The 20,160-nt window shown below is 42.8% G+C and overlaps 1 protein-coding gene across 8 annotated transcripts in view; it reads left to right on the forward strand.

The window, feature by feature from the left end:
* The window catches only part of ARHGEF9 (Cdc42 guanine nucleotide exchange factor 9), a 324,866-nt gene that overhangs the window by 283,168 nt on the left and 21,538 nt on the right, over nucleotides 1–20,160 (forward strand). For all 8 annotated transcript variants that reach the window (XM_045537711.1, XM_045537715.1, XM_045537712.1 and 5 more), the window contains one exon: nucleotides 1,901–2,032. In XM_045537711.1, the coding sequence (XP_045393667.1) occupies nucleotides 1,901–2,032 (132 nt within the window). The remainder of the gene's footprint in view (nucleotides 1–1,900; nucleotides 2,033–20,160) is intronic.

Here is a 20,160-nt window from a genome sequence, read left to right on the forward strand (position 1 = left end):
TAATCCTCCTGGTCTGATAATCCACAGTTTAGATAGTGTTACCTTTAAAAGTCACCTTGGCCATCTTTTTATGGCACTAGCCCTCTTTTATGGCTTTATTTCACTTCATACATATTCAAAGTGGACTGTGGCACATTTTCCTAGCCTTCATCAGGGTGGGATGTGGTAAACTGATACCCCTCTCAGCTCCCCATCCCCCCAGCAGGAAAGTTGTACACTGCTCTCCAACCCTGAGGGCTTCCTTTCCCAGTGCCCAGCCTCCAGAGGTTCTGTGCTAATATGTCAGCCACTCTAAAAGGAATGTTTACCTAGTTCCTGGGTAATCCTGAGGTGAAGCCTGGAGTGGAAGTAGTATTTCTGAGCTTTTTTCAGGGTATTTTATTAGAAAATAATTCCACTGAGCTCCCCCTCTCCTTCCCATCCCTTAGACTGGAAAAAAAGTAGTGTGCTGGAGAACACCATTTCCAGATGCCCATTTCTCTGGCCTACTACCCTGCCTAGGCTGTGTTTGCCTCTGATTATTTCTGGGAGGATGTGAGAGTCCCCATCTCTAAACTTACCTTGAAGCTTTTAGATGCAAGGCTGTGATCTTAGTGTTATATTATCAGGGCTAGGGACATAAAAATCATCCTCATACACTTCATTTAACATCTTGGAAAACTGAGACCTAAAGAGAGGAAGGGACTGGTCTGCCAGTGACTTTTTGGCCTAGAGATAATGTAATGGAAAGGGTAAGCACACTCTCTGGAGCTGCAGAGACTGGGGTTGAGTCATGGATCTCTAGAGAGCTAGCTGGGCAACCTTGGCTTATCACTTGATCTCTCTGTACCTTGAACTGTAAAATGGGAGCAAGAATATCTAACTCCCAGGGCTATTGTGAGGCCCAGATGAGATAGATTAAAACTATCTTGCACAATGTCTGATCCATATAGGTGCTCAGGAAGTATTCATTCTTCTGCATCTTGTGCCACTCTTCTTTGTCCTCATCTTCACATAGGCCCTGGAACACTCACCCCTGTGCCCATGGCTTTGATTTGGTTTTCCTTGTGTTCCATCAGTTCTGAGCACACCTGCATTAATCTCTGCTGAGATGTAAGCTCCTTGAGGACAGGGGACAAGTTTGGCTTGGCATTTGTCACATATCCCCAACATACATCTGACCTATCAAAGTTGCCATAAGTAAGGGGGTCCCTTGGCAACTCTATATAATTGAATTAGCTAGTAGTCAGGTGTCTTGGTGCTTTTTTTGTGTCTGACTATATGTAGCAAGAAGGAGAAGTAGTTCCAGGCTCTCTGGACAACAGCCCAAGGAAGCATGTGGTTCTAAAGTTTCCTATTTAATCAATAGATTTTTAATACACTGAGAAGAGAAGGAAAAAACAATTATAAGAGGATGAGTGGATTCTCTTTCTCTCCATCTATCATGATCTTCTTTTCTTGCCCTCCCTTGTCCCTGTCCCCATCTACTCATGTGGGAAGCAGAGAGACTTCTACCACCTGCTGAGGCTCACTCTTCAAGTAGAAAGAGACTGAGATAGATGACAGCAGGGATTGAGATACTTGGGCAGAAAGGGAGATTCATAGAGAAGATGAGAGAGGGAGAATGCATGGCAGCTGGTACCTCTAGGGCTAGAGAGTAACTGGCGTAGAGAAGCTGTAGTAGTCCTAGGTGGTGGAGCTCTCATTTGGCCTCAGGGTGAACAAGAGAATGGGTCTTCCTAGCTCATGAAGTTATAAAGCCTTTTGAGGATTCTCAGGAGTCCCTCCCTCCCTCCTTCCACACCAGGCCCATTTTGGCATCCTCCATCCCCAGTCTATGCCCAGCCTTGAGTGTTTCTAGGCAGGTAAAGGTATCATCTCTCCTACCTGGCTGCCTCTCACCATTGCATGTCCTTCCCAGGGCGAGGACATCCTAGACAGGAGCTCGGAGCTGATCTACACTGGGGAGATGGCCTGGATATACCAGCCCTATGGCCGCAACCAGCAGCGGGTCTTCTTCCTGTTTGATCACCAGATGGTCCTCTGCAAGAAGGTAATTCTGCCCCCTTCTTCCCTGAGGGAGATGGGCACCTTGGGGCACTAGCCCCTTCCTTTCTGTCATCCCCAGGCTCTAAACCAAGTGGGGGAAAACTACTGGGGGAAAAACAGGAGATTGGCAGCAATTCCATATCAGGAGCACTAGTGTGGCATGAATATCACAGGCAGGGCTGGCTTGTGAACCGTGAAACTCTGTAGTTGGTACCTTTTGTCTTGGTATCTTTTTTACTCTTTTCCTTCATGACCCTCATAGTGCTACTTCTCAATCCCTTCCACCCAGAGCTGATAGCCAGCTGGTTTGTACCAGTTGTTAAAAATATTGAAATATTTCTATCCCAGTTGGTAAACAGTAGCTTCCCCGAGCACCTTTCCTCATTTCTACTCTAATGGCTCTGGCCACCTGGCCCTTCTCTGCCCCAGGAACCAATAAGGGGCCTCCTACTTTTGCCCTGACAGGTAGGTACCTTTGTGATATAGGAATTTTCCACATTCCTCTACCCGTTTCCTATGCAAGGTGCATTGGTTCCCCACAACTCCCAACCATGTTCTCACCCACCCTTCGATCTTTGTAATCCATTTGAGGAGAGGTCTCACTCTTACCACTGACCCTTGGATAACTCTGTGATTATTGGTTTCTTGGCCTCTTCTCCTTGGTGCTGGTGGAGAGGGCGGCATATGTTCTCAGCATGATCCCTCCTTATGGCATACTGTTCCACACACCTCCTCCCTAAATAAGGATAGGGAGTTCAGACCAGTTGTGTCTCTGGGGACTGGCTGGGAAGAGTTTGGGACCAGGGCAAGTAAAAGACGAAGGAGGAACCGAGTGCTTAGAGTGACTTTCCAAATTCGCTGTCCTACCTTTGCCTCTTTTACCATCATCTAGTCCCTTTGTCCTCTCCTTCACCCAGTGGTGAATACCTCTAAAGAGGACTTCTGAGTCACAAAACACAAGGGCAAACACTGCTAATTTGTTCTGTGCTGGGATATGAACCACATGTTTGTTTTAAGACCCCTGCCTTCTGTTCATGTGCATGTGTGTGTCACATATTGCATTAAATCTTTATCCATTTGCCTTTGACAGTGGATTGAGAGAAAAAATTGAGCTTATATTCAGACTACCTCAGTGTTTGGCAATAAGATCTGAATGTCAGCCCTTGAACCAATAGCCAGCTAGTTAATTGGGATAATAACTACCTTAGTCTGGAGCTGACCCTGGAAGAAAGAACTTTTATGAATCTGAAACTCAGCTAAGCATCACTGCCTCTTTTTAGCTCCCGCCAACTCTTCCCAGGATTTCCATAAAATCAGGAGGCAGAATTTTTGAGGGTTAATTTAGGTAACCAAAGACATTCTCAGCATATCAGCCATGTCAATAACAGTCGTATGCCCATTCTTCTCCCTAAGGTATGTTCATGCTCAGAACTAGTCACAGAGACAGCTAACAATTAGAAACCTTGTTTATTTTAGGGTTCCCCACCCCCAGACCCTGCTAATTTCGTATCTGTCAGCCAAGGCTGGGGTTACTTTAAGTAAAATGTGAGGGTGGGCTCTGTAAAGCAGTGGGTACAGGAGATAGGGCCAAGAGCCAGGACACAAAACAGTGAGGCAGAGGCTAGGAATAAAGGGGAAGAAACAAGATGAATAGTAGACTCAGTTTAGGAACCAAGGGGCAGTGGAAGGCCAAGATGGAGTGATAAGTCAACTTTTAAGCCAGCTAGTGGGAGCTAATAATTTGGAAGAAACTGGAAGTTAAGATAGGGCTGTGGGTTCAGACCAGCTAAGCTGGCAAGATGAGGGAAGCAGGCAACAGGGATGACAGAAAAAAGAAAGAGAGGAACCATGAAGCAAGCATAGTTTCCCTCAAATGGGAGCTTTCTTGTTCTAGCAAGAACCACAGGCTTTTTTTTCCCAAAGCAAAGCCAGCCTGGAGCCTGGGATTACTAACTCCACATACATGGGTCATCTTAACACTGGCTTCCCAGAGCAGAGCAGCTACACCCTGATTGTTCAAAGACCATTAAAATTATCTGATGTTTGTGTTGGGATTTCCATTTGGTATCTATTAATACAATAGATCTTTTCTGTTCAGCAAATAGGGAATTAACTGTTGATAAATGATTGTGGGGCCAAAAGAAGGTATGCAGAGAGACAAGGTATTTTGTCTGCCGGGTTCTTTAGGGATCTTTTGCTATTACTACAGAAGATTCTCATCTTGAGATAGAGCTGGGAGGAATGGACAAGGCTTCCTGGAGGGTGAATATTCCTTTGACAAAGGAAATCTACAAAGAAAAGGAAGGGAAAAGGCTGAGACTAGGGCAAGTTGAGTAAGGCTCTCACTCCCCTCAGACACACAATTTAAAAGAATGTCCAAAAGCTCAGTAATCTTTTTTACAAGGAATAAAGCAGGTAAGGAAGGTAAGTAATCAAATGTGACTACATTAAACTTTCTGATGAGTTGATATTTTAAAAAGATGAAACAAGTGCTCCTACCTAGCAAGAGACTAAATAATATGTAACATTTCACATATGGATATTTAACAGAAGTGACCAAAAATAGTTTCACGAATCCTAGAATGGGTCAAAGTTAGTTATAAAAAATGCTTAAGATAATATCAATAATTTTTTTTAAAGATCAGTTCAAATGAAGAAGAAAAAAGAAGTGATAGTCTGACAACTCCCTGCTTGAGGCAGATGATTTACTGTTAACAGAGGGACATAAATTTCTTCTCTGTCAAGGGAAAAAAGAGCAAAATCCTGACTAAAAGGGAATCAAATCTCAAAGTATCTGAGGTTGTAAGATAGCACTTCACTGCTCTGAATTTTTCCTTCATGCTGTAAGTATTTATTGAGCCCCTGTTCTGTGTTAGACTATGAGCTCTGCCTTCATGGGGCTTATAGTCTAACAGAATTTAAGTGTCATGTAGTTTAAAAATATATACATCCATGAGCACTTAAATAATTCTAAAATGTCTCCAGAGGAATTGCTGTAGGTAATCTTGACAGAATTACGTGTTCCAGGAGATCTGTGAAAACACTATAGATAAGAAAATGTGCTAGTTTTAAAAAAATAATAATATATTCTGGAAAATATAGATTGACAATAAAATGATAATGAATTAGCATTTAAGTATCTCTATGATTCTGTTCTAAGAACTTTACATTCACTAACTTAATATAATCCTCACAACAAGTATATGAGGTAGTTACTATTATTATTCCTATTTTAAAGACATGTAAAGTGAGATACAGGGAAGATATATAAGTTTCCCAAGGTGTGATGCATAGCTAATAAGTGATGGTGCCAGGAATTGAATCCAGGTAAGCTGGCTCCAGATTCCATACTGGTAACCTCTATGTCATTATTGCTATTGAGGTTGTTAGAATTATATAATAGACTATTAGGCAGTTTATGAAGATTTAGAAAGAGATACAGTGATCACAGGGGTTCAGCATTGATTTCCTAAGGGCAAGTCATGTTCCATTAAACTCAGTTTCTATTTTGTAACTAAATTAGTTGATGGGAGGATTGCACTGTACAGAGATTATCTGTATTTCAGTCTGGCATTTCAGATTCTCTCATGGTTTCCTTACAGACAGAAGCAATGTTGAGTGATAGATAAAGCACAAACTTGTGGTCAGATAATTCTGGGCTCAAATTCTGTTCCAACACTCACTAACTATACAATTTCAAGCAAGTGACTTTTCACTTCCTGTACCTCCATTATATCATCTGTAAAATGGGGATAATAACTATTCCACAGGATTATTATGAAGATTAAATAAAATCAGTGCATGTAAAATGCCCGATAGAGTGCCTGGCACCTAGTAGGTGCTCAATAATCTCAGTCTTCTCCCACCCCCAACAAAGAAATAGGCAGCCTCATAAGGTAGGGAGGTCCCCATCACTACATGTACCCAAATATGAGCTAGATGATTATCTGCCAGAGATAGTGTAGGAGACGTTGAAACACTCTGTCTGATCTCTCTCCAGGATCATGTGGCCCAGCCACTAAGTTCCTAACCTGCGGGGAGTTAGCTACGCTCCCCGCAAAGAGGTTTTTTCTTCCAATCAGGTCTCAGGCAGGGGTCATCGCAAAGGATGAAAAAATAGTAGGAAACAGAAATAAAAAATAAAATAATGATAATAATAATACACAGAGCCAAAGATATAGTTTATAAAGTAAAGGTTTATGAAAATAGAGAAAGGAGGAATCCGGATGGATATATTTCTTCCTGCAAAAATATATCAAAGACTGAAACTCCACACAGGTATTTTATAGAGTAGATACAAGCTCCCATTGCCCATGGTTTAGGGCCAAAGTCTCCTAAAAGGCTACTACAGATCCTTTAACTAACTCTATCTAGGGGAACAATGAGTTACAAAATCTTCTTGGGGCAAACTTCTAAGTTTTATGATAAGGCTATTACTTTAGCAAAAAACAGAGACATCTTGGCTCCAGTGATTGTGTTCTTGGAGACGGAGATGATCTCAGAAGTCAACATAAGCTATGCTTTATGTTAATTACTTTAACCGCATGGTTCCTTCTGAGCCCGGCTTGGGCATTAGCATATCTATCTGGGCCCGGCTTGGGCATTAGCATATCTATCTGGGCCCGGCTTGGGCATTAGCATATCTATTTGATCAGCTCTCATCTCCGGGGGTCTTTGTCTGTCAGCTCCAGCAACCCATGCCTCTGGGCGAGGCCTGTCTTGTCTTTCAAAACAGGTGAGAACCATAGGCCCAGTTTACAACTGTCTCTTTGAAGTGCAGCTGTTACTGACCAATGAGACGCCCTCCTGAGGCGAGGCAGCTTTTGAACTAACACATTTATTTTTTCTTTAAGGCAAAGCCTTATTTGACTTCTGAAATCAAATCTTGTCTCCAGAAATACAGGGGGCATTTCTATAACTCAGTATTCTTAGGCTCAACACTAACCTACTCTTAAGATTCTCTTAATTCCCAGTCAGTTTTGCAAAAACTTACCTGTTTTGTACATCAGGAGTTGGGATTGACTGAGCCACTGCAACAACTTGTGCAGCCTGTAGCTTGTTTCAGTGTGTGTGTGTGTGTGTGTGTGTGTGTGTGTGTGTGTGTGTGTGTGTGTGAAGGCACTTTTAAACGGCAATTATAGTAGATGGGAAAGATACCAGTGACTTCTAATTACCTGACCACTTCTTTAATTTTGCTGTCCCCATTCTTTCCTTGTCACTTTTCTTTTGAAAAGTCCAGGTAAGACTCTTTGTTCTCTTTCTTCTTATCCTCTGTGCTGGCTATCTGTGCTCCTCTGTGTCTCATTGCCTTGTTATTTTTGCATGTTTTATTTTCTTCCTGATATTATTTTAGAAATTTTTTTTGCTGCTTTGAGGGGATTTTTCTCCTTTTTTTTCTCTTTCACTATTTACTGTCGAAGGGAGTAGATCCCCTTTCCTCAATCATCCACTAATGTTCCTGCAGCCCTACAGTTTCCCCAAACATGCTTTTCCTGCATCCTCTGTCATGAATTTTGCCAGTATAGACATGGTTGTTCCCTGTTTCATAACTGCTCTGTATTCCTGCTAAGTTCACCATACCCTGGGGGATCAGAACTAAACGGCATGTAATGATGCTGGACAAAGGACTTCTTCTGTTCCGGGAAGTTTCTACATTTGGACCATCTCTTCTTGAACTGACGGACCAGACTTGGAGGATGAGCCATTTGGGACAACTCACAAATACAACAATAGCAACAGCAATGGGGATAGAGCTGAAAGAGTATAGGGATTTAAAACCAGAATACCTGAGTACTAAACTCTGTCCCTTACTAGTTTAACCTTGGGCAAGTTCTTTAACTTCATTCTTATTTTCCTCAATGTAAAATCAAGCTGATGATAAAACTCATCTCAGGAGGCTTTGGGAGAGAAACCCCTGAGGTAGTGGGGAGAAATGGCATATAGTGTTAAGAGCACAGGTGCTAGGGCCAGACTAGATGGCACCAATCTCCTTTCTTCTATGAGTTGTGTGACCTTGGGCAAACTTTTTGTCCTTATAATTATCCCTTCATTTGCAAAATGGGAATCATAATGGTATCTAGAAGGAAGGGAGGTTGTAAGGGTCAAATGAGATAATGCAGATGCAGTGCCTGGCATTTAGTAAGTACTTTGTAGATGTTAGCTATACTGTTACTGTATATTCAGTGTTACTAATCATTCATTCAGCACTTTTTTTACCAGAAGGCAAGATAACACATTACTTAAACAGAAGCACAGATTTTAGAGCTAGACAACCTGAACTCAAAGCCCACCTCTGACATTTAGTAGCTTTTATTCTTAGGCAAGTTTCTTAATTGTTCTATGTCTATAGTTTCATATCAAATGGGGTTATTACAGTACCCACATTGGAGGACTGTTGTGAGGATTACTTAAGTTAATAAATGCAAAGCATTTAGAATAGGGCCTGACACATAATAAGTATCCATTTTTGCTATTATTATTGTTGTTGTTGTTGTTGTTGTTTTGTTGTGATTATTAAGCATACACTCTAGATACTGGAATACAGTAGTGAGCGACATCAGCCCAGTCTCAGCCCCATGTGCCTTCCCTGGGCTCTGGAGGGAAAACTGGCATGGTCCAAGCTAGAAGAGAGTACAGGGTCCCCTCTATAGGAGCAGGGAGAACCTTCCTGACAGGTAAAGCAGGCTTCAGTCCTGAACTGTTGCATTCCCCAGATTGCAGCATCTGTCATTTGTACAAAATGTCCTGCAACGTCATACTAAACTCCAGGAATGCCCATCGAAGCCAAATTTAAATAACTTGGAACTATTTCAATTATGTAATGTCAGGGATGGAGGTAGGTTCCTTGTTGAGCCATTGGCTAGGGCCAGGGCCTAGGTGTCTGTATGCAGACTACCAGGACCCTCCTGAAGAAGCCTTAGCTCCCTTAATATCCTCCAACTTGGATGAGCAGAAAGGAAAAGGAGGAAGGCTGGCATTTTATTAGAAATGATGAACTTTATTAGGCAGGGAAGTTGTGATAGTCCAAATAGCATCTTTTTTAGTACCTACTCATCATGTCCCTGTGAAGGCACTCAGACCACCATTAACAAGTGGCATGTAGGCAGCCTGGTCCCAACAGGATCACAGGCAACCAGGGCTCAGGAGGGTTTTGTCCCCTTGCTATTTGCAGAAGATGACTAGAAAAACCTCTGGAACTTTATCTGCTGCTCTTCTGTGGACACTCCTGAATGAGGCAAGACCAAGGAAGGAAGAGTGCTTGTGAACAGCCTAAATGAGCAGATAAAACTAAAAGCTGTGAGCAACATGGTGGTTAAGTGTGCTAAGAACATAGTATGTAAGGGTCTTCACAGTTGGTGTTAGAATTTGGAGAAGGGGAGCCACATTGGCTTGGGCTGGTGGGTACAGTCAAGAAAAGCTTCTTTGGGGAAGAAGAATGTGTGAATTTGACCTTTAAGTCTACGAGGATTAGAATAGGAGGCATGGTTAGCCCAGGAGGAGATATTAGTGTGAACCCAAGTACCTGTTATTTTGGTGAGTGGGTGGTAAATACCATCCTTTCCCTGAAAGGGTGCATAGAATTTCCAAGGACAATGGGGTAACTATGTAAATTGAAAAATATTCAGAATTACTCTTGCTTTGGCTTATTTTTACTTACAATATTTAACTTGCTTGGAAATTTTAAATGAACTAAAGGAGGTAGTGAGATTTTTTTTTTTTTTAGGTTTATCAGAAGGAGTTTTTAAGGGCTATGAACACTGGCCTGGGAGCAAGAAAGTTCAGGGTCATATTTAGTGGAGCAGGCTCGCCCCATGCCCTGGAAACTGCAGCTTTACAGCCATTTTACAGAGTAAGGATAATTCTCCTCATTTCATGGTTGAGAAAATTGAGGCTCAGAGAGGTTAAGTGGCTTGCCGAAAACCATATAGCTAGTAGGTTAAGCAGGAAGGACTCAAACTCAGGGCTTTGGACTCTATCTATCTCATGCTCTTTCCTTTGTTCCATGTTGCTTTGTGGCCTTAGCTACCATTTTTGATTGGACCTCCTGAACCAGTAGGTCATCCATAATCATTTCTATCATTTCCCTACACTTGGCTTATGGCTAATCAAATGCCTGAACACTCATATTCAACCCCCTGGGGGTTTGGGAAGAGTAGGCAAAGGGAGAATTTTAATAACACCTCTCTCTAGCCCTGTTTTCCTGCTACAGAAGCAGAAATTCTCTCTAGTTCCTTGTCATCCTTAAATATCTAAAGAAACAATAGGAGGTTCAGGGATTTTGCAGCAATATGGCTCACTAGAGGAAGCTGGCACATGCCTCTTCCTCAGAGAAGAACCAAGATATGGATTAAATATCCATAATTTGTCTGGGAAAGAATCCTGGAATATAACAGAGACTCAAGAGGACATACTGAGTGTGAAGGAAGGGGAAGCAGTGCTTCCTGGTGGGGATAGCTGAAAGCCTTGAGTGGCTTCCAGACCCAGGGAAGGGGTAAGTGAAAGACCCTTGGGGCTCCACATTCCAGCCATGGATCTTTATAATCCTAGCTACAAAAGAGCTCCTAAACCCTTACAGGCCTCTAGACTGGCATAGGGAGCTGCCTGAAGATCATGCAGAGGCACTGCTCAAACTTAAGTGGAGTTCCACAGGCTTCTGAACACTGGATCCAGGGCAACTGCAGTGCAGAGTCATTCTGGGAGCCTGTCCCCCAAGGCCCTGAGCCCTGCCCTGAAGTCACCTCTGCCTCTGCAGGCTACTGGGCCAGGGAGGGAGATGGGAACCTGAGTGCTGACAAGTACCCCAAAGACAAGTTCTGCTGCAGCTGTGGGCTACTGCAGGACTGAGGGGTGTTTAGACCATGAACCCCACACCTGCGGACCCTCTTCCAGAGCTGCCCGCCTGACTGCTCCAATGGAGAGGGGCATACCATTCCCGGTGATAGGCCCACAGCCCAACTGCCATTGACCTGCCTGACTGTCCCGCATGGGCAGCCTAGGACCAGCCCATAACTCCCTATCACAGTACTTAAATTCAGGAGGCCTGAGGACAGGTCCATTGGCCTGGTCCTGTCCCCCGAGGACTTGATCACATCTCAGGGGCAATAAGGATGAGATCTGCGATCTGACCTTGAGTGGAAAGAAGTCCCATAGTCAGAACTGAGAGGAGAATGGTGTGGGTTTGTGCTGCGCCTTGTGAGCAGGGTGAGCAGCCCCCTCACACCTTCCTTCACAAGAGGGGACTGGGAAGGGTGTGGCCCGAAATCCATGTATTCTGTCCTTGGCAGGAAGACTTGTGGTCCAGGGTGGCTTCACGAACTGAATACAGACTGCTAGAGATTGGCCTACCTGGTTTGGCCTAATGCTGGCTACCGGATGCTGGAGGGAGGAGGAAAATCCACTGGGTCAGGGGAGTGGGAGCTGAGCAGGTCCCACTACTGTTTGCTGGGATATGGATTCCCGGCCACCCCTCTCCCTTCATGCAGGTTCTTTGGTGATGGAGGTGCCTCCACAGCTCCCGGGAAGTTTGCCCCAGTGGCCTAGGAACTTCCCTCTCGCCACTGGGGTCAGCACTTGCACCCGCCTTTCGGGAGCGTGGAAACAGGCTTGCCTGACTCAGCCCCACCCAACCTGGCTTTGCTCCTCCACCATGGCAGTGGTGGTGGTTGGTGGTGGAGGTGGAGGAACACAGGATGGGGACCCCTATGAGTTCCAAGGTCCCGCCCATCATCTGGGACATTCAAGTACTTCTGATTAATTAAGGCCAAGCATAAATCCCACAACCACCACCACAGCTGGCTCTTTCCTGCAAGGGTCACCTACCAGCAGGAAGACCAACTTGTCCAGTCCATCACATTGGCTAACATATGTGTACAGCGCCCACCCCCCCCCACGCGTTGACGCTTACCCGCAGGCGCCACCTACTGGCCTGAGGGATGAACTGCATGTCCCAATATAATTCATGCTGTTAGAAGTTCACAGTGCTGGGGAAAGAGATAAGCTTCTGAAGACCTCCATCTCCCCTTCTTGGCAAGAAGTGTCTGCCTACATGCCTAGCACACCACTGCTACAATCTACAAATAACTAGCATTTGAGGAAAGCACCACACTAAGGCTATATATAACCAAGGAGTTCATTCAGAACCTTGGCCCTCTGAAAGCGCCATTCAACAATATCAAAGGTCCCTACCCAACATATGCTACAGTCACATCCTTAACAGGGGGAAAAATTCCCATATGAACAAAAGTAAATTAAAAAATAAGAAGTGGCAGCTTCTCCAGATGAGAAGGAATGTGCATAAGAACTCTGGTAGTATGAAAAAAGAGTATAAAGACCACCCTGAAAGGATCACACTAGCTCTCTAGCAATGCATCCTAACTAAAATGAAAATTCTGAAATGACAGATAAAGAATTCAAAATTTGGGAGGGAGGCAGGCAAGTTGGCTGACTGAAACATCAAGATCATCACAGAAAGGAGAAAAAATTTCAGGTGAAATAGCATAGCCCAGGTAGAATACTGAGAGAAGAGTACCAGAACCCACTGGAGATCCCGTGGAAAAAAGTTGTGGAGCAGGACAAGAAGATGCAATATTTTGGCAGAGATTGACCCCCTGAGGAATTTTGAGTCCCACAGAAAGGGTAGGTAGGGGTGTTTATCTTTCCTCCCCTCATACCTGCAGCAGACTGCCAGCTCTGAACTCTCAGAGAGCCCCTCCACCCTCATGATCCCAAGTGCTGTTGCCATCAGCAAACTGAGAACTTCTAAAGAACAGAGCACTGGGCTGCTAGCCCTCAGAAGGTTGCTTCCCTCCACCTCAGACCCAGGCCAAGTTGGCGAGAGCCATACTGCTTATGCACCCGTTGTGTGCCTGTATCCTTCACTCTCCTTGTCGTTGGATTCCACACAAACATTCCCTAGCACTCACTCGGACTATAGCAACTGCAAAGGTCTAGGGGGGCACAGGAGAGTTACAGGATTCTTGGAGTTCTGACCAGTAGTGGGGGGCTGACCCTAGGGTATAGGAAAGTGCCATGAGCCACAATGCTTTGGGGGACAAAGGGAAGTGGAGCACATGCTCTCCTCCACCTGAGAGCCCCTGGCTTAAGATCCGAAGTTGTCTGCATTCCTCCCAGTACATGAGTGCAGAGTGGAATCCACAGGGCAAGAGAGTGTTCCCACCTCAGAACAAGAGCAGCACTGGAGCCTGGGAGGGGACATACAGACAGGGACTTCCCTGCTGCCACCCAATCACTGCTGTGGGCATAGCAATGTCTGCTCCCATGAGGGTTTGGCATGAAGTGTGCCACTGGACGGCCAGTCCCAGGTATGTAGAGGAAGCTGTACTCCCACTAATACTGTGCTCACTGTGCCCGGGTTTTTCACAGAGGGTGCAGCTCATTTCCCTCCATTCACTGGGAGGCAGTGTTTTTGTGGCTGCCTTGACCAATGAATCTCAGCCCTTGAGTCTCTGCATTGCTGGATCCACAGCTAACATTCTACAGCACCCACTCAGACTGCAGAAGCCCTGGGGGCCAGTGGGTCCCAGGGAAACTGTGGGATTCCTGGAACTTGGACATTCAGGGTAGGCTGCTTCCAGGTGGGAGGAAAGTACAGAACACTGGAGAGCTCCTCAGGACAAAGGGGACCAGAGCACCAGTTTTCCTTCAATCAGAATCTTCCCTCCCTCCTCCTCTCCCCCGCCTACTGCTGCCCATGCAGCCACAGCTGTTCCCAAGTAGGGCACGTGGTGATGCACCAGGGAAAAGTCAAGCCAGGGCATTTGGGAGCAGTTGCCCTCTCTCTAACAGTGTGCCCCCCATACCCAGGCTTCCATGGAAAGTGGGGCTCATACCTTTCCCTTTAAAAAACCGTAGCTTTCCATAGCAGAATACAGGCAAGCCAAAAGCTGCCTCCTTCAAGCTGGTAGAAGTTTTGCCCTGAGGTTGTCTGGGCAGAGATCTGTGGGTCAAGTGTTTTCTGAAGCCCTCATCTACATTATGGCATGGAGGAAAAAGTGACTATCTGAACTGAAAGTCATGAGTCCCAGGTCTGTGGTTTGGTAGGGAAGGAGATAGCATGTCTGCCTACCCAGGCTGGGAAGCTGGATCACTCCCTTCCCTTCCACCCACTGCTGCTGATGCAACCCATGGCTGTACCCACGTGGGCAGGGGGCACTGGTGCAGGTGTGCCAGGGCATGATCAAACCAGGGCATTTGGGAGTATCTATCTTCCCCCTGCCCCCACAGTGTGTCTACCTACCACAACCAGGCTTGTATCGAGGGTGGGGCCCACCACTTTTACATTTAAAAAGCCACAACTTCATACAGCAGAGTACAGGCAAGCAGAAAAGCAAGCTGTTTCAGGCTTTATGAGTAGAGTGCTTGGGCAGAGATCTGCAGGTCAGGTGCTGCCATGGCCTGGAGGAGAGTGGCTATCTGAACTGAAAGTCAGTAGTGTAATAGGGAGGGAGATAGCATGCCTGCCTACCCAGGCTGAGAAACTTATTGACTCCCCTACCTCTCTCCCCCTAGCCCTTGACAGAGATCTCAGTGAAATTCAACACAAGTTCCCACAACATTCTCATCAAGGCTTGTACTTACATCCATCACTGGGGTGTACGAGGGTGAGCTGGCAGCCCAGCTTTGACTTGGAGGTTTGAGGAGGGAACATAGGACAGCAGGCATTCCACAAACCACTGCACCACCAGAGCACACATACCCATCAGCTTCTGCTGCAGCCAGCTGTTACACATAAGTGCCACCTACTGACATGATGGTTGAACTAGAGCCTAATATTTTTTCTACTACAACCAGCATCTGAGAAAGACACTGCTCACTGTACAAAGACTACTGATAACCAAGGAACACATACAAATCCTTGGCTCCCTGAAAATACCCCAAATTGAAGTTAAATAGACAAGAATAAAATATCTTTCAGGCACACCCCCCCAAGGGGAAAACATAAAAAATAAAGTATAAATAAAATAATAAAATTCCACCCAAATGAAAGGATAGCCAAAAAAATAAGAAGGAACATCTTCTCCAGAATAAGAACTCTGGCAGTATGAAGAAACAGACTGTTTCTACACCCCCTGAAGGATGACACTAACTCTCCAGCAATTGATCCCAACCAAAAAGACAGTGGTGAAATAACAGATAAAGAATTTAGAACATGGCTTATAAGGAAGCTCAATGAAATCCAAAAGAAAGTTGAAAACCAACACAAAGAAACCAAAAAGTAATTCAGGATGTGAGCAAAAAATTTACTAAAGAGGTATATTAAAAAAAAACAGAACTTCTGGAAATAAAAGATACATTGATGGGTTTACAAAATGGAGTTGAAAGCTCAAAAACTCATGCCTTTATTCATTCACAGAACTTTGAAAGTTTGAGGTGGGAAGATGCTTAAGGCCAGGAGTTCAAGCCAGTCTGGGAAATGTAGAAAGAATTATTGTCCACAAAGAATAAAAAAATTAGCCAGGCATGGTGGTGTGTACCTGTAGTCAAAGCTACTTGGGAGCCTGAGGCAGTGGTATTGCTAGAGCCCAGGAGTTTGAGGCTACAGTGAATTATGATCATGCTACTGTACTCTAGCCCAGATCAAAGAGTGAGATGCTGTCTCTAAAAAAAGAAAACTCAAACAATAGACAAGACCAATCCAAAGAAATAACTTCAGAGGATGAAGACAAGTTTTTTGAATTAACTCATTTCATTCAATTTATTTTTCCTTATTTTCCAAAAATAAAGAAAAAAGAATTAAAGGAAATGAACAAACTCTTTGAGAAATATGGGGTAATATAAAATGTGCAAACCTAAGAAACATAAGTATTCCTGAGGGAGAATAAGAAAAAGTAAAATGTTTGGAAAACCTATTTGAGGGAATAATTGAGGAAAACTTGCCTGGATCTTTCTAGAAGTTTAGATATCCACATAAAGGAGCTCAAAGAACACCTGGGAAATTCATTGCAAAAATGGCATCACCTAAAATCAACCTAAAGGAAAGAATTCTAATGGCAGCAAGAGAAAAACATTCAAGAAAACTTATGAAGACAAATCTTTCGGACTAACAACAGACTTCTCAGCAGAAACCTAGAAGCCAGAAGGGATTGGTTTCCTATCTTTAGCCTTCTAAAGCAGAGTAATTGTCAGCCAAGAATTTTATATCCTGCAAAACTAAGTTTCTTAAGTGAAGGAGAAATAGTCTTTCCCAGACAAGCAAACAATGAGGGAATATGTCACCACTAAATCAGCCCTGCAAGAAATGCTTAAAGGGATTTTAAACATCAAAATGAAAAATTGCTACTCTCCAGTATAAAAACACTTAAAAGTATAAAACTCACAGGACTTATAAACAGTAACACAGTGGAGAATACAAAGCAACTAGGTAACAATCAACATGATGACTGAAACAGTATCTCACATACCAATGATAACTTTGAATTTAAATGGTCTAAATGTCCCACTTAAAAGGTGTAGATTAGATTGGCATAATGGATAAAAAACACAAGCCAAATATCTGCTGGCTTCAGGAGACCCACTTAACTCATAAAGATTCTTATAGACCCCAGGTAAAGGAGTAGAAAAACTATTACAGGCAAATAGAAACCAAAAGTGAGCAGGAATACCTATTCTTATATCCAATAAACTAGACTTTAACTCAACAACATCAAAAAGAGACAAGGAAGGTCATTATATAATAATAAAGGGAACAATCCAACAAGAAGATATAACAATAGTCAACATATGTGCCCCTAACACCAGAACTGCCAGATTCATAAAACAAATACTATTAGATCTAAGGAATAAAACAGCAATACAATACCACTGGGGGTCTTCAGCACTCCACTGACAACACTAGACAGATCATTGAGGCAGAAACTCAACAAAGAAATACTGAACTTAAACTGGACTCTAAAACACATGGACCTAATAGACATTTACAGAACATTCTATCCAAAATCTGCAGAATTTACATTCTTCTCATCAGCACATGGAACATTCACCAAGATAGACCATATGATAGGCCACAAAATAAGTATGGATATATTTTAAAAAATTAAAATATCAAGTATCTTCTCAGACCACAGCAGAGTAAAACTAGATATCTATTCTGAGAAGAAATATCAAAACTATACAAATAATTGGAAATTAAACAACCTGCTCTTTGAATGATTTTTGGGTCAATGATTAAACCAAGATGGAAATTTAAAAAATTTTTTAAATAAATGATAACAGTGACATGAGCTATGAAAGCCTATAGGATACAGCAAAGGCAATGCTAAGAGGGAAGTTTATAGTGCTAAATACCTGTATCAAAAAAGACAGGAAGATGACAAATTGACAATCAAACATCATACCTCAAGAAACTAGTAAAAAAAGAATTAATACAACCCAAAGCTAGCAGAAGGTAATAAATAACAAAGATCAGAGCAGAACTAAATGAAGTTTAAACAAAAATACAAAAGATCAACAAAAAAAGTTGATTCTTTCTAAAGATAAATAAAATTGTTAGACTACTAGCTAGATTAACCAAGAAAAGAAGAAAGAAAGTTTAATAAGGTCAGTCAGAAATGAAAAAGGCATTATAATTGATAATGCAGAAATACAAAAGATCATCCAAGAATACTATGAACATCTCTGTATCCACAAACTAGAAAACCTAGAGGGAATGGATAAATTCCTGGAAACATACACCCTCCCAAGCATAAATCAAGAAGAAATAGAAATCGTGAAGAGACCAATAATGAGTAGTGAGATTGGATCAGTAATAAAAAAATCTCCCAAAAATAAAAGCCCAGATCAGATGGATTCAAGCAGGATTATATCAGACATATGAAGAAGAACTGGCACTGGTTCTACTGAAACTTTTCCAAAAGATTGAGAAGGAGGGAATCCTTCCTAACTCATTCTATGAAACCAGTATCACCCTGATACGAAATCCAGGAAAGGATGTAACAAAAAAGAAAATTACAGACCAATATCCATGATAAATATAGGTACAAAAATCCTCAACAATGTACTAGAAAATCAAATACGGCAGCACATCAAAAAGATAATACAGCACGATGAAGTGGATTTCATCCCAGGTATGCAAGGATGATTCAACATGGGCAAGCCAATAAATGTGATTTACCACAGAAACCTAATTAAAACAAAAACAATATGATCATCTCAGTAGATGCATAAAAAGCATTCAATAAAATCCGGTATCTCTTCATGATAAAAACTCTCAAAAAAGTTGTCATAGAAGGAACATACCTCAAAGGAATAAAAGCCACAGATGACAAACCCACAGCCAACATCATACTGCATAAGGAAAAGTCAAAAGCTTTCCCCTAAGAGCTGGAACAAGACAAGGATGCCCACTTTCACCACTTCTATTCATCACAGTACTGGAATTTCTACCCAGAGCAATCAGGTAGAGAAAGAAATAAAGGGCATCGAGATTTGAAAACAGGAAGTCAACTTCTCTCTGCTGCTGATATCTTTTTTTTTTAATTTCAGCTCATCATGGGGGTACAAAAGCTCAGGTTATATACATTGCCCATGTCCTGCCCATCCCCCTGAGTCAGAGCCACAAGTGTGTCCATTCCCCAGACAGTGCGCCTGGCATTCACCATGTAGTCATACCTCCATCCCCTCCCCCCACCCCCCACCTCCCCGAGTCAGTACCTTCAAGCATGACCATTCCCCAGACGGTGCGCAACGCACTCATCATGTAGGCATACACCCATCCCCTCCCCCCACCCCCCGCCTCAGTCTGATGTCCAGTTGGTATCATTCCCCAATGTGCATTTAGGTGATGATCAGGGAAACCAGTTTTCTGGTGAGTACATGTGATGCTTGTTTTTCCATTCTTTGGACACTTCACTTAATAGAATGGGTTCCAACTCTCTCCAGGAGAACCAAAGAGATGTCGTATCACCGTTATTTCTTATAGCTGAGTAATACTCCATGGTATACATATACCACAATTTACTAATCAATTCGTGAATTGATTGGGCATTTGGGTTGTTTTCACATCTTTGCAATTGTGAATTGTGCTGCTATAAACATTCGGGTACAGGTGTCTTTGTCATAAAATGACTTTTGTTCCTTTGGGTAGATGCCCAATAATGGGATTGCTGGATCAAATGGTAGGTCTACTTGAATCTGTTTAAGGTATCTCGATAATGCTTTCCACAGGGGTTGCACTAGTTTGCAGTCCCACCAGCAGTGTATGAGTGTTCCTGTCTCTCCGCGTCCATGCCAACATGTGTCGTTTTGGGACTTTTTGATAAAGGCCATTCTCACTGGAGTTAAGTGATATCTCACTGTGGTTTTGATTTGCATTTCCCTGATGATTAGGAATGTTGAGCATTTTTTTCATATGTTTGGTAGCCATTCTTATATCTTCTTTTGAAAAATTTCTATTCATGTCGTTTGCCCACTTTTTGATAGGGTTGTTTGATTTTTTTCTTGCTGATTTTCCTGAGTTCTAAATATATTCTTGTTATCAGTCCTTTATCTGATGTGTAGTATGCGAAAATTTTTTCCCATTCTGTAGGTTGTCTGTTTATTTTTGTGACTGTTTCTTTGGCTGTGCAGAAGCTTTTTAATTTAATCAGGTCCCATTCGTTTATTTTTGTTGTTGCTGTGATTACTTTAGGGGTCTTCTTCATAAATTCTTTGCCTAGACCAATGTCTGTAAGAGTCTTTCCTACATTTTCTTCTAGAATTCTAATCATTTCTCATTTAAGGTTTAAATCTGTTATCCACCGTGATTTGATTTTTGTGAGAGGTGAAATCTGTGGGTCCTGTTTCAGTCTTCTACATGTGGCTATCCAGTTTTCCCAGCACCATTTATTGAATAGGGATTCTTGTCCCCAGTGTATTTTTTTTGTCTGTTTTGTCAAAGATTAGATGGCTATATGAGGATGGTTTTATATTTGGATTTTCTGTTCTGTTCCACTGGTCTGTGTCCCTGCACTTGTGCCAATACCAGGCAGTTTTAAGAACTACAGCCTTGTAGTATAGTTTGAAGTCTGGCAAATTAATACCTCCCATTTTGTTTTTATTGCTTAAAATTGCTTTTGCTATATGAGGTCTTCTCTGATTCCATACAAGGTGTATAATTATTTTTTCTAAATCTGTGAA

This window comes from Lemur catta, chromosome X (assembly GCF_020740605.2).
Source record: "Lemur catta isolate mLemCat1 chromosome X, mLemCat1.pri, whole genome shotgun sequence".
Taxonomy (NCBI): Eukaryota; Metazoa; Chordata; class Mammalia; order Primates; family Lemuridae; genus Lemur; species Lemur catta.